The sequence below is a fragment of the Embiotoca jacksoni genome, unplaced genomic scaffold (genome assembly GCF_022577435.1).
Source record: "Embiotoca jacksoni isolate LCO1_2020_lvr unplaced genomic scaffold, fEmbJac1.0.p SCAF_6, whole genome shotgun sequence".
NCBI classification, from domain to species: domain Eukaryota; kingdom Metazoa; phylum Chordata; class Actinopteri; family Embiotocidae; genus Embiotoca; species Embiotoca jacksoni.
Window position 1 is genome coordinate 3,198,486 of NW_027185414.1, and position 13,537 is coordinate 3,212,022.

General features: G+C 40.3%; 1 protein-coding gene across 2 annotated transcripts in view; it reads left to right on the top strand.

The window, feature by feature from the left end:
- The first annotated feature begins 2,585 nt into the window (after positions 1–2,585).
- Positions 2,586–13,537, top strand: part of cep89 (centrosomal protein 89) — a 62,664-nt gene continuing 51,712 nt past the window's right edge. For both annotated transcript variants that reach the window (XM_069174316.1, XM_069174317.1), the window contains exons 1-10: positions 2,586–2,854; positions 3,264–3,370; positions 3,947–4,093; positions 4,786–5,002; positions 6,619–6,670; positions 7,867–7,953; positions 9,106–9,327; positions 11,669–11,811; positions 12,782–12,832; positions 13,402–13,485. In XM_069174316.1, coding sequence (XP_069030417.1) covers positions 2,810–2,854; positions 3,264–3,370; positions 3,947–4,093; positions 4,786–5,002; positions 6,619–6,670; positions 7,867–7,953; positions 9,106–9,327; positions 11,669–11,811; positions 12,782–12,832; positions 13,402–13,485 — 1,155 coding nt within the window. In that variant the 5' untranslated portion in view covers positions 2,586–2,809. The remainder of the gene's footprint in view (positions 2,855–3,263; positions 3,371–3,946; positions 4,094–4,785; positions 5,003–6,618; positions 6,671–7,866; positions 7,954–9,105; positions 9,328–11,668; positions 11,812–12,781; positions 12,833–13,401; positions 13,486–13,537) is intronic.

The window sequence follows — 13,537 nt, forward strand, 5'->3', positions numbered from 1 at the left end:
AACATCTATATATCTATATATATATAGATATATAGATGTTATATGTATATATATAAATACACACACACACACACACAGCACTGAGAAAAGCTTCTAAGTTAAACTGTCATCTCAATATTTTGTTTGGGAGAAACGCTCCAGACAAATTGAAGGAAGAAAAACACACCCAGCGCCAGTTTCTACTTGACTGCAAAGCGGAGATTTTATTGTGGCTGAAGCGGTCCCTTGTTCGTTGCCTTGTTCGCACGGTGCAGTTATGTTCTCTGTGCATCCTCTATACATATTTACATACTGTATATGTGAAGGATTCTGTTGTTGCCACAATGTATGTTGCAATCAGTGGATACTGAACAGTTTGGGGTGTAAAAATTATATATTTTCTAAATACATATGTAGACTTTATAAAACTTGTTGCAGTGTTTGCCACAAGGTGAATGAGGGAAAACAAATTGTGCATTGGAGTTTGTTTGTTTTTTGTCTGGGGAGAGTTGATGAATGCAACGTTGTATAAGCTGCTAAAAGATCATACATGTACCGTGGTTATGTATTACTGTCATTTTGTATTTGTGAGACAGCCTTTGAGGATTATTGTTTCTGCAGAGTGGCATGCCCAGGACACTGTGTGAATGGAAATATTGATGTTTTAGGTTGGCTTCATGTTCCAGTTATGCCACAGCGTCCATGTCCCTCATATGTTTGGATGCATCATTTACCATTCTGATTGATCTGACCCACATCTGGCCCATTTGTCCATTTATAAGAACAGTTATGAGCTGTGCGTCTCTATTAATGTGAATGTTGATGTAGTTAAATGTTATTTTGTCTCTAGAAGGGAAGAATGTGGGAAGACTGGTGACGTATCTGCATCGTACCTGGACAGCCGGTCACCCAACAATGCCCACAGTCAGGTTTCTACTCTTTGTCTTAATCCTAGTTTCATCCCACATTTTACTGACACTCTGCAGTGTTGGCCTATCTGTTTATCTACAAAGTAGATTCTTTTACACATTTGATAATCAAATTATTTATGTAATAAAAAACACAAAAAGATATATATTTACTTGTAAGTTGTAGGTTATAGGTCTAGTTTGTGAACGGTCAAGTTGTGAATTTTTGCACGTTGGTTTTCTTGGAGGAATGTATTTTACTAGCCTCGCTTCATCCTTTGGTGAGCTCATATACTGCTACATTTTGTCCATGTCAAGATGTTTTAAATGTTTTTAAACGGTAACACTGAGAAGATATAACACTCTTTACTGCTATGTTGACCTAATACGGTGTGTTACTTGCCATTTATGCTAAATCATGAAGGAAAATGTCCCAATAAGTATATAACGAGACTGTGCAGTGATTGCTTCATATTGTACTAACAGAAGCTTGTGTAGCTACTCAAAGGATAGTAACTGAACACATGTTTGTGTGCATGTCACAGTGCCTAGGGATCCTGAATGCCTTGGTGTAAATGTATGTATGCAGAGGGTTTCATACCTGCTCTGAAGCTTTCAGGTTGCCTTTGCTCCTTTTTCTGTACTTTGTGCTTCATAGCTGTGTTGTTCTTTCTGTCATGTGTAAACTCAAATCTCAATAAAAGAGACTCAAGAGACTTTCTTCTTTTTTTTTTTTAATTTATTTTTTTTTATTACAGATGAGGATTTGTGTATCTGTGTGGTTCAAAGTACCTGGCAGGTCGGGAATGTCTGGAATGAAGTTTGACCACAGTCCTCAGTGAGCCAACACGCACCAAGTCAACACTCATGTTTTTAGCTGTTGTGAGTCTGGCCTGGGATCACATGAATTCCTAATCCGTCATCACAGAAACTGAAAAGAAACACCTTGTGATTAAAGTTGGGCCTTTCTTCTCTCAGACCATTCGTAGTCTATGCTGATCTGTGTGGGTTTTTATTCACAAGTAATGTTATGTTTGGTGTAGCCTTGTTACCTTGTTGTGTGAGAGCTACTGCGATTCTAATAGCATTGAACTTTGCAACATAACCATGTAAAGGTCAAAATCTCCTCCGTATTCAAGTTTTAGGCTATTTAGACTGTTGTTTAGTTTAATTTAATATTATTCTATTTTTAGTTGTATATAATGTGCATTTAAACAACACCATTTTTAATATTTAATATTTGTTACGACCTGTATTTTTTATTTTGCATTTTTATTGCTTTGCCCTGAACATACTGCATTATAATATATGATGTCATTATAACCACCCAGCACAGTACAGCTGGACATAAAATCCAGATAAGGACAAAATGCGTTTTCCCATTCTGTTTATGTTAAGAAAATCTTAATTCGATCCATCACAAATTATTAATAGTTAAAAATATAATAAAATATAAAAACAGAAAATAAGTTTGTTACTGACGGTCAATGTTCTTTTATTAAACAGACCGACATCGCCCCCTGCTGGCCAGGACGGTGGTTGGTAACTAAGGATGTGGTAACGGTTGGTAGGGACGTCGTTGCTAAGTGAATCAAACCAGTCTCTGATTGGCTAGATTTGAGAAGAGAAGCCAATCAGCATTACACGCATTGCGAGGTCCTTTCAACGGTGAAGCGTCCACATCCGAGAAATCTGCTCTCAGCCAGCCTGTTGAATGTTGTCAGCTTGCTCTTTTTGTTGTGTTTTACTGCGTAGATACGTTGTTTTTTGTTTTTGTTGAAGTTTATGAGAACAAGTTAATATTTCTAATGCTGTCTAGCTGAAACGATGCTCGGTGAGAGAGTCGAGCCGTTTGTCTAACCTGAAACAACTAAAAGCTCACTCGGTCAGCGACTTGAACCAAAGGGTCGAAAACATTTTCCATGATGTTAAAATTCAGCTTCAGGAGGGACAAAGACAAGGAGTTTGTAAGTGTCACGTCTCTAATAGTAGAAACGATCATTTCCCGGTATCTAGCTCGCTCCATGTTTTTCTTCATTTCGCTGGCATTGACCTACTTACATAACGGAGGTGACTTAACGTCAGCGCACATGAGATATCTGAAGCCACTTCAGTTGTCATGTTATCTTGTTTTGTTTGAACAGTGGGTGTTGCGGGACGTTGCTTGTGCCTTTAGACCTCCTCTCCTTCTCCCTGTGGCCTCTGTTCACTTCTAAATACATGTTATAATAATAGTCCAAAATCACGTGAAAGTACTTTGTTTTTAGTCAAGTCCTGTGACCAAATCACTTCAGCCCTCCAGAAACCTTGAAGAAACTAAAATAAATGGTGTTGTGATGCAAGCCTGTCTCTCTAACCTTCCTCTGTGTTGTGTAGAAACATATAGCTCATGGTTTGATCCCGGCTGCCTCCATTGCTCCCAAACCAGCTGTGCCCCGTACCCCTCACCCCCGCAGCCCAGATCCCTCCCCTGACAGACCCAGGTACCCAGCACTCTCCCTTCATCACCATTAACCTCCAACATCCTTTCATATTGGTGTTTTTCTCACAGTTCCCTGTGATCCTGCGTTTCCCCCCTAATTGTTTTTAACAGATTGTTGACCTATTTGATCAAGTGCATGCCTCTGTGTTCCCTAAAAAAAAAGAAGCCCCCACACCTTCCTGAGTATCACCGTCTCATGTTTAGCACGTCAGACAATCACTTATTGAAATGTGGTGAAAAAGTTAAATTCTGGTCTCATCCTTTAAAAGCCATTGCAGAGGTGAATTGCCATTAATGTTTTACTCATCGCTACTCATGATCACCTCGCATAGCTTTCTTCAGCTTTGTTGTATATTGGGTTCATTGTTGTGCTTTAAAAACCAGACACTGTGTGACCAACCGTACTTTTCCTCAGGCTGGATGTAAAATGACGCTGTCAGATGCATTTAGGGAAAACTGTCACATCAATATAAACTAAAGAAAATAACAGAATTTGTCTTGACATTTTTGTGATAAGAATAGCTTGTGCCATTCTGTTACACAAGCTGCCCCTCAAAGTGTGTGTTTCTATCCACAGATCAGCCCTAGCAGCAGCCATTTTGTCATCTTCGCTCACTGGACAGACGTGGGCCATCCCTCCTGCCCGGCTGAGGTCTTTCTCTGAGGGTGACCGATCGGGATCCTTCATATCTGAACCAAATATCAGCACAGCGCTTTACACCAGGTAACCACCCCGTGGCAAAAGCAACAGTGTGATCACTTGCTTTGTGTCATCACCAGAGTCGGAGTGGAAAATTGCTTCTAAATTGCTCAAAGTTAAATTGGTCAAAATGATGCTCCTTTTAGAAACAGCAGGTGAGTCATGTTTTGACCTATCTCAGAGTACAAATTCTATGATCTCCACGAGGAATTATAAGAACTAAAGAGCCGTTAGTAAAATGTGGGTCATGGCCTCAAAAAAGTAGAATAAAAAGTTTGTTTTGGTTTCAATATGCAGTATTTCCAACATAGGCCCTTTTCTTGATTTGTTTTCCTTGAACCTGAGCACATCAATGAGCCTTTTAATCTTGTAAGGAGCCTTAAAATCCTTGAAATGTTTTTAGTTCATTTAAAAGTAGCCATTATCCACTAGAAGAAAAGAGGTGTAAATAATCAAATTTACCCATTTCGCTGCATGCATTTCAAGGTCCTTGTACTGTGCATGCTAGCTTACTGTCATTACTGAGACACTTAAATATAAGGTAAATAGCCATAACTGATCGTATTAGTAAAACCTGCTCTGTTCCTGGTATGAAAAGGCATAAGTCTCCTGGGAAAAATACTGATCGTAAAGCTTAAATAGGTTATATTACATTATGCCTCTGCTGAGACGGCTAACCTCCCTCCATTGTTGCATAACATCCCCACCTTCCTCAGAGACAGATGGTCAGAAGATTTGGTGAGTCGGCACCTGTCCTCCCCTGAACACTCGGAGGAGGAGTTGGAAGAGGAGGAGAAGGAGGAGAACGAGGTGGAGGAGGGGGTGGAGATGGAGAACGAAGAGGACGGGGAGGATCACGTGTACCAAACTCTGGACAGATGGGAGAGTTGTTCAGTTACAGAACCCGTCTATGCCCTGCCACTAAAAACTATGGTGAGGAACTGCAGGGAGAGCTCGTATTAATACGAAACATTGTTTTCTATTGTGACAGAGGCTGTAGGAGATGCTCAGTGGTCAACAGGAGAAGACTGGAGATTTTGGCAGGTTACCGTGACAACGGCACAGGTGTAATTAATAACCTAAGGGCATGCTTTACATTTAGGTGAGCCAGTTCCAAGGCTCTCGTTAAAGGTATCAGTTTCACCTGTGTTTTCCCTCCAATGACCAGCCACAACTGCTGCTTTAAAAATGTGTGATTGTATCTGTTCTCTCTTAAATATGTTTTATACTTTTTGTCTGTTGATTTTTCTTTTAAAGCTAAGTGTGGTGATACCAGACTGATCCATTAGGGGGCACAATTGTACACTGAATGAATATCGTGTGTTTGCGTATTAAGTTCTGTTATGTAGACTATGATCTGAATGGTTTTTACTAAAACTCACGTTTTGATTGAGCTCAGTAGTTACTTTTTAAGGTCCTAGTTTATAGTATGGAGATAACTTTTCATTATTTCATTGTTTTTGTGGGTCTACTACTCAAAGCAGGTTTTTTTTCTGTGTTATTGCAGGTGTTCTTACAGTATTTAATTTATTTATATGCCAAAAGTTTTCCCTTTGCTTCATTACATCGTTTTGGAGTGTTTGTCTCTGATGCTCCAGCTGTTCAGGTGTCGACATAATGGAGTTCTGCTACTACTGCTTTTGAAACTGCCATTGTAATAGTGATTTATGGTTGCCACTAGCTACAGGGTATTAGTAGTGGGTACTTTTTCTTAGCCCAGGGGCTTGCTTTAACCACTTAGGCTTAAACCTATTCCAAGGTCTGCAGTATTGTTTAATTTCTTCTCAGTATCTCAGTGATTATATCCCAAGAGTCTGCTCTCCTCCTCCTCCTGGGATATTGTTCTATTTGTGTTCTTTTTCTGTACACTGCTAACCTATAATGGTCCCAATGGGCTCCATTTCCCTCCTGTCAATTCTCTTTCCAGCCTGTTACAGAATTGAGCTGCCTCCTGCTTTATTCATAACAGTCCCAAGTTAAAGTTATCTGACAACATTTCAGAGCCATATAGGACATGATGGTTCTACTCCTTGTGTCATAATGTAAGGTGAGCACTCAGGATAGTGGCCCGTATCGTAGAGTTTTACAGAATGACAGACCAACGTATGTTGGTCCATAAGAGACATGAGGCTACACCCACAGAAATCTGTAGGAGCGCTCAGGGTGAGGGTGTAAGTTTGTTTATGAATATAGTATCTTTTCTTATCATGTGGTGGTTGGTCCTCTGTCATTCGGATTAATATGGTAGGTGTGGTGTGAAACAGTTTGTTACAGAGTGATCTTCCTCATTTCATCCATTGTATTTTTCCTTGCTTTCTTTCTTTCTCTTTTCTTTCAGCTGCAACTCTTCTCTACAATGAACTCCCCACTGTAATTCATTCACGTTGCTTTTAACTATCTACAAAAAAAAATCTTGTATACATTCTGGTGTCTGAAACAGTCTTTCACAGAAGATCTTCAGGCAGCAGGGGTTGGGGAATGTATTTAAAACGACTTCCTCACTATCTGTCTGACTTCCTCTCTGTTTGTTTTGCCTGTCTGTCTTCCAGTCCAGTGCATCCAAGTCACCTCAGATGTCTGGCAGAAGAGGGCCTTCTCCAGGTGCTGAAGTCACACTAATGGCAGATGGGTGGATATAGTACACAAGCATATGAACACTGTAGTTACCAGCTACAAAAATAGCAAATAACAGAAATAATATAATAGTGTAATCTAGTAATCCATGATAAAGTTATGTTATAATGCTGTTTATTTAAGAGGTGGCCTACATATTGAATTACTTCAGTTGTCAAAATCAACATTTAGATTTCCAAGTAGTTTTCTTGGAATCTTGGTGTTGATCCAGAGACTGTAGGAACCTGCAGCCTTCACATGTCTCGTAAAGTATAAAAGCTTCAAGATAAAGTTCTCTTATAAATATAATTATACATATTGATGTCACATGAGAGGTCAATACACACCGCCTTTCCTGGAGTATGACTTTTCTTAATACTTAGAGTCCACTCAGTTTACATAAAACATTTGCATTAAAGGTTTTAAAGTTGATGGTTGGAACCACTGAGGGGCAGATTGATAACAATAACTGCCAGTAGTTGATAGTAGAGTAGTTGAAATGCTTTTGGTTATAAGTAAAACATTGAAGAAGTGGCAAATATACAAGTATTTCATAAAAATATCTTAACATGTAGCTAAATAAATATAAATCTGTTGGTGTTTTGTTTGTGCACATTTACATTCAGAAGAACAAAGATATGGATCTCTCAGACACCTCCATTTAAGCTGTCTGGTGGAGTAGAGCTGTCTATACAGAGAACTAGTAATATAAAGACAGGCATGAAAATACAGAGGAAAAAAGCCAAAGGATGTGACAGACTCAGCTACACCTCATAGGACTCCTTTGCTTTTTATTGAAGAAAGAGCATACGGCACTCATTCAACCAGCAATTAGTTTCTTAAGAGCCATAAGGTAACCTTGTGTCATTAGCGCTACATTGAAAGCCTCATTACAGCTGTTATTACCAGTGCTGACCTCAGGCTTTTGGAGCTGGTAATTTAAAAAGGTTTTATGTGTTCCTAAAATGCTCCTACCTTAATCACTACAAAGCACTGAACCACAGAGTGGGTGGCTTTTTTGCAAAGTAACACTTTCAAGTTATGGAGGAAATGCAGTTTTTTACCAAACAGTAAGCGGAGTTTGTAAAATGGGCTTATTTGATAAAGCCCCAGAACACAGCACTTCTTCTGCAATTGTATTTTATTAAATGATGATCCTTTCATATCGATGCTTCACATCTCAGATCTCCCAGAGTCTCCTGAACTCAGAGAGAAGAAAACATCTGTCAGGAGGAGCCCTGAAAATTGGGAAGAAGACGTGCCGTGTCGGTGTAAGCACTAAGGTTATCTGCTGTGTGTCAGCATGTCTATTTTCTTTTTCTTTTTCTGAATACTTTAATAATGATTATGTGTGTTGAACGTTTTGCTTCTCTCTTCCTCGTCCTGTAATCCACCATTCAAAGACATCTCTCAGGCCGAGCTCTCACCAGTCCACTTACTATAGGAACTGTCAGCAACTGTTTACACACCAGCAATCTGTAGAGCCTTGCTGGAGCTTTTGATTCATAACAGGGTTACTTTATATCGGCTAAATCAACAATTTAATGTATGCTACACAATCAGTCATTACCTGTATATGATTAGTTACCTCATGCCACTGTTTACTGGTCGGTGCTGCTGCATCCTGCTTTAGACTGGTCATGTCGCCATGCCTGTTTGAGATGCCGCAGCAGGCCAGCATTTTTGAATGAGAATAATAGATGCATTAATTTTTCAGGTATTCTTGACACCTATTTTTGTGCCAATCTATAGTGTCAATAAGCAATATATAGTATTAGCAATTAGCCTCTTCAGTTATATCTACAGGAGTGGTATGTATAACATTCTGTGTACATTCAAGGGTTTCTACTGTAGCTTACATAAATGTGTTTAAAACCCCAAATGACAACAACTTTAGCAGCATTCAGGGTGAGATGCAACATGTCATTTACAATATAATTTCTAGGTGGCTCTGTGTGCCACTAAGCGTTTGGTTCTCCAAGATTCAGGCTGCACGATTTCTCACCTGAAATGAGAAAGGCGTTGGTTAAAGACAGTTAGAACATGCTACCTGCTACACAGCAATTTTACATGTAAACAGTAGACTCTCTCATCTGTTGCTTATTTATTTCCTTCTTCACTTCTGTTCTTGCAGGGGTTGTGTTACGGTTTGGGCTTTCTGCATTTGTGTCAGTGTTTTCTATCTAACTGCGACAAAAATCAACATCATGCAACATTTCATGACATAACCTTTGTTGATTCAGTCATTACTGTATAATCTAGTTTAATATTCTCATGTATCCTAATACAGTTGCTAGTTTCAATCACTTAGGATTCAGTCCAAGTCAGTAAGTCAGTGATGACTTTACATTGCAATACTTTTTTACAAATACATTACATTTTTAGCATTCTATTCAGAAAAATATTGATCTTTCCAATTTCAGCCACACCACCCGTCCCACCCACTGACCACACCAGCCAAGCCAAAAGCCCCAAACTTTTCACCCAACCGTCTCCAGAGCCCAGCAGGATATACAGCGAGGCGTGGAAGGAGGTGGTGCGGGGCCATCCGGAGATGAACACTAAGCTTCTAGAGGAGAGACTGCAGCGCCTGGAACAGGAGATCAGTCACAGCCGAGGCCTCTCACACAGGAGGTCCTCTGCAGGTAGAGTGGAGGAGCCACTGGAGGTACACAGAGGGACAACATGAGGAAGATGAGTGCAGGGAGAAAGAAAATGGACAGATAGGAAGAAGGAGTAACAGAGGAAAAGGAATCGAGGTACATGAGGGAAATTAAGCTGTGAGTCACAGCAGATGGCTCTATTTACAAAAGTGATAGAAGGAGCTTGAGATAGATGACTTGAATGGAGGTTTGAACACTGGTAGTGAAGTTGACGACCTGATCTGAAGCAGGAGGCTGTTCCACAGTTTTAGAGCTGCCACTGAGAAAGTCCAGTCGGTCCTAAGAGTCAGTGTGGAACTAGGAAGCACTACAAGCTGCTGCTCCAATGACCTAAGCAAGTGACTAGGGGTATAAGGGTGCAACAGGTCAGACACATCCACTGTGGCTGCTTTATTTAAGCACTCATACACAAGCAATAGTTTTTAAAAACGAATCCTGTGCTAAACAGTCAGCCAATGTAACACCAAATAACACATTAAAGTCCTCACAGCAGAACTTTACAATATTATACAGAGAACCCAACAATTCAACAGTTCCCACATAAGCTAGGAGGGAAAAACTCCTCTTTAAGGGAGAAAAACCTCCAACAGAGGGAAGGAAAAACTCCCTTTTAACAGGAAGAATCCTCAGACAGAACCAGGCTCAGGGGTGGGCAGAGCCATCTACCTTGACCGGTTGGGGTGAGAGGAGAGCATAGAGATAAAAGGACAGCATAGAGATCCAAAACATGAACTGTTGGTGGGGCTGACAATCACAGAGCAGAGACGTGCAGCTCCATGACGGGACAGCTACAAAAGAAAGAACAGAAACTACGTGAGCGAGGGAACTGAATGGAGAGGCAACAGACAATAAGCAAAAGCTATGGGAGAGAAGAAGCATGAAGTTAATGAGATATGATGGTGAGATATGGGTTATAGAGAGTGAAAGAGTGAGAGGAAAGAAGCTCAGTTCATAACGAGGTCCCCCAGCAGCCTCGGTCTTAACAGCAGAACTGCAGGATGGTTCAGGGCCACCTGAGCAGCCCCAACTATAAACTTAATCAAAAACAAAAGCTTTGAGTCTAACCTTAAAGCTAGAGAGGGTTTCTGCCCCTCAAACACAAACTGGGAGACGATGTCATCGAGACCAACTAAGTGATTACAGAAAGAGTGTCTGAGGTGTTTAGGACCAAGTAGAATAACTTCTGTTTTGTCTGAATTTAGAAGAAGGAACGTTTTGGTCATCCAGGCCTTTATGTCTTTTAGACAGGCTTCAAGTTTTACTAACTGATTCGTTGCATCTGGTTTTATAGAAAGATATAGCTGCGTCTCATCTGCATAACAATGGAAGTTGATTCTGTGCTTCCTGATGACATCTCCTAATGGAAGCATGTACAAAGTAAAAGGTATTGGGCCAAACACTGAGCCTTGTGGAACTCCATAACTAACTCTTGTTTGTCTGGAAGACTCATTGTTTACATGAACAAACTGAAATCTATCTGATAAGTATGATTTGAACCAGTCTAATGTAGTTCCTTTGATCCTCGTAGGAGGAGGATCTTTCTTTTAAAAGAAAGAAAGAGTCTGACCCCAGGTAAAACTCTGACAGCAGCTGGTTTGTCTGCAGGTCTGATTTAAAAGAGAAGTCAGAAGTAACACGTAGGTTCTTTACATGAGGTTTACAGTGGGGTGCCATAGAATCAAGACAAGATTAAGTATTATCAAGTGACTGCTGGTAGGTGCAAAATCTCTGTTTTAGCTTCACTGAGATGGAGAAAAATTATGCGAGAGCTCAGTTTTAGCATCGACCAGGTACCTTATTTAAGAATTTACAGGAGAGGCAATGTCAGGTTTTAACAGTAAGTATATCTGGGTATCATTGGTAAAAAAGTGATGGGCAATATTGTGTGTTTTTAAAGATAAATTCTAGAGGGAGCATCTACGTTGAATGCAGAAATGAACCCGGAATGGACCCTTAAGGCCCCCCACACATCAGAGGGGCCGGTAGAAAGGAGTACTCACCCATTCTAACAGACAGGATTTAAAGCAGCCCCACGGATGCTGACACACTGCTCAAGACAAGAGATGAGAATCACTAGGTGGAGAGGAAAGTCATGAAAAGAAACATGGAAGTGATTTTCAAAAAAGCATGAAAAAGTAGTGGAGTTCTACTGCTATTCTGCAAGTGAAGCATTGATTACGTATTATTTTTTTAATCCCCTGTTAGTGATGGAAGTCTGCTTTCCTCCGCATGGAGAGTCAAACCAATATTAGAGGAACGACCTGAACGCCGGCATTATTCAAAGTCTCCAAAATATTTATAACCTAGAATGTTGTGATTGCAGGCAGCCAGGCGGAGTTACAGAGTTTGAGGCAACATGCTCAGGAGCTGGTGGATGAGAATGATGCCCTTAAGCTGACAGTACATCGTCTGAACGTGGAGCTGAGCCACTACCAAAGCCGTTTCAGAACGTTGTCCAAACAAGAGGTATGTCAAGCTACATGATGATATTTTTGCAGAAGAATAGGAGTGTTTGAGAATGATCTCACTGTCACAGAATGTTATGACTAATGCAGTTAATAACAGCAAGTCTTGCATCACCAACTCACCTCCTGTCAGGGAATTGAACTGAGAACCTTTCGTTTATCAGTCAGCTTGTCTCACTCTAGCTTACGTCTCCAGACTTAATTTAAAACAGGTGTATGTGTTATCTCGCCTCCTCTGCTCTGCCCAACGGGAGGAATGATCATTTCCTTGTTTAATCACTGTCTCCCGATTGTCTCATTTACTCTTTTGTACAGATTCTATTATCAGAACATCACTTTATTTTCAAAGCTTCGTAACTGAGCCATTAAGCTCGATATCCACCTTTAATCCGGAACCCTGCTGATTTGTTGAACTAAAGGAGTTTCTTGTTGCTGTCTGTTCGTCCCACTCTATCCATGTTGCCGTGGTGCGTTTCCGAGTGCAGAAGAAAGCCAGCCAGTGGTTTTAATCATGGCTACCTCATGCTGTGTCTTCTCACTACTAGTTTTCTTCCTCTGGAGCTCCATGTCTCTGCTAGCCCTCATTATTGACAGCTGAAGTGTGGCTGCACAATAGAAAGATATCGGGAAAGGATCTTTGCAGTAGAATCATACAGTAGTGAGAGATCGGTCTTAATCAGTTTCATTAGTTTGGTTAAAAACGATCTCCTTCCATATTTCTAATTTCATTTGCTTTGCTATAGAAACGAACAAGAATCAGCAAAATGTAAAACATCATATTCTTCTGTGACCAACATTGTTCCAGATGTGTTGTAGTCATTCATACTACATGAGATTTGAACCCTCCATCAACACATTTCTTTTGTATTTACCTTGTCTGTGTGAAGGACGACATATAAAGCTGCCGTCGTTACAGTGATGAAATGATGCTAACTTTATTTTCTTTCTCCTTCTTGCTGTATCTCATCCAGAGCTCCAAAATCAGTGGCCTACCAAAGACAGGATCCCCTCCTCCCTGGCTGGTCAGTATCTATATTTAGTTGTACGGTACATTACTTTAATACGACTTGACAGTAGGCTGACCTTTTGCTCGGTGTATAGTCAAATTTAGCTAATCAATATGTTTCATGTGGCTGGCCAGTTTTAATAGAGGAGTCATTTGTTAAATTCGACTGGATGTTAATATAAGATGGTGCCTGTTAAGTTAAAGGGATCGATTTGCAGATTAATATGGCCGGTCTTTTTCCATCTCTATGAAAAAGATTTCAAATGTAAAAACACAGGTGCTCAGTCTGCTGACACAGAACCTGTCAAACAGCGTGGAAGATTAGGTCCAAAACTAACCAAAAAAATATGCAAACAATGAAGAGTGTTTGTCTCATCCTTCAAATGGCCAAATCTAAATGGACGGGTTGTCCACTATCTGTCCACAATGAGTGGAAACCTGCTAATAAAGCCCATTTGTACCTGCTATTACCAACCCACTGTGGCCAGTGGGATGAAAAAGGGATTTTCCTGTAAGCCTCATATGGGAATGCATCCATGTTAATTATGTTGTTGCTGAATTAGAATCATTTCTCCTGTTTTGTAGCTGGACATGAAGTATTTATCTCCTCTGCTGCTGGCTTACGAAGACCGGATGAACGAGAAAGATGCACTTCTTCAAACCACTGAGGTAAAGGGTTTGTGACGGATTGTATCCACGTGTGCTACTTTCAATCTCAATC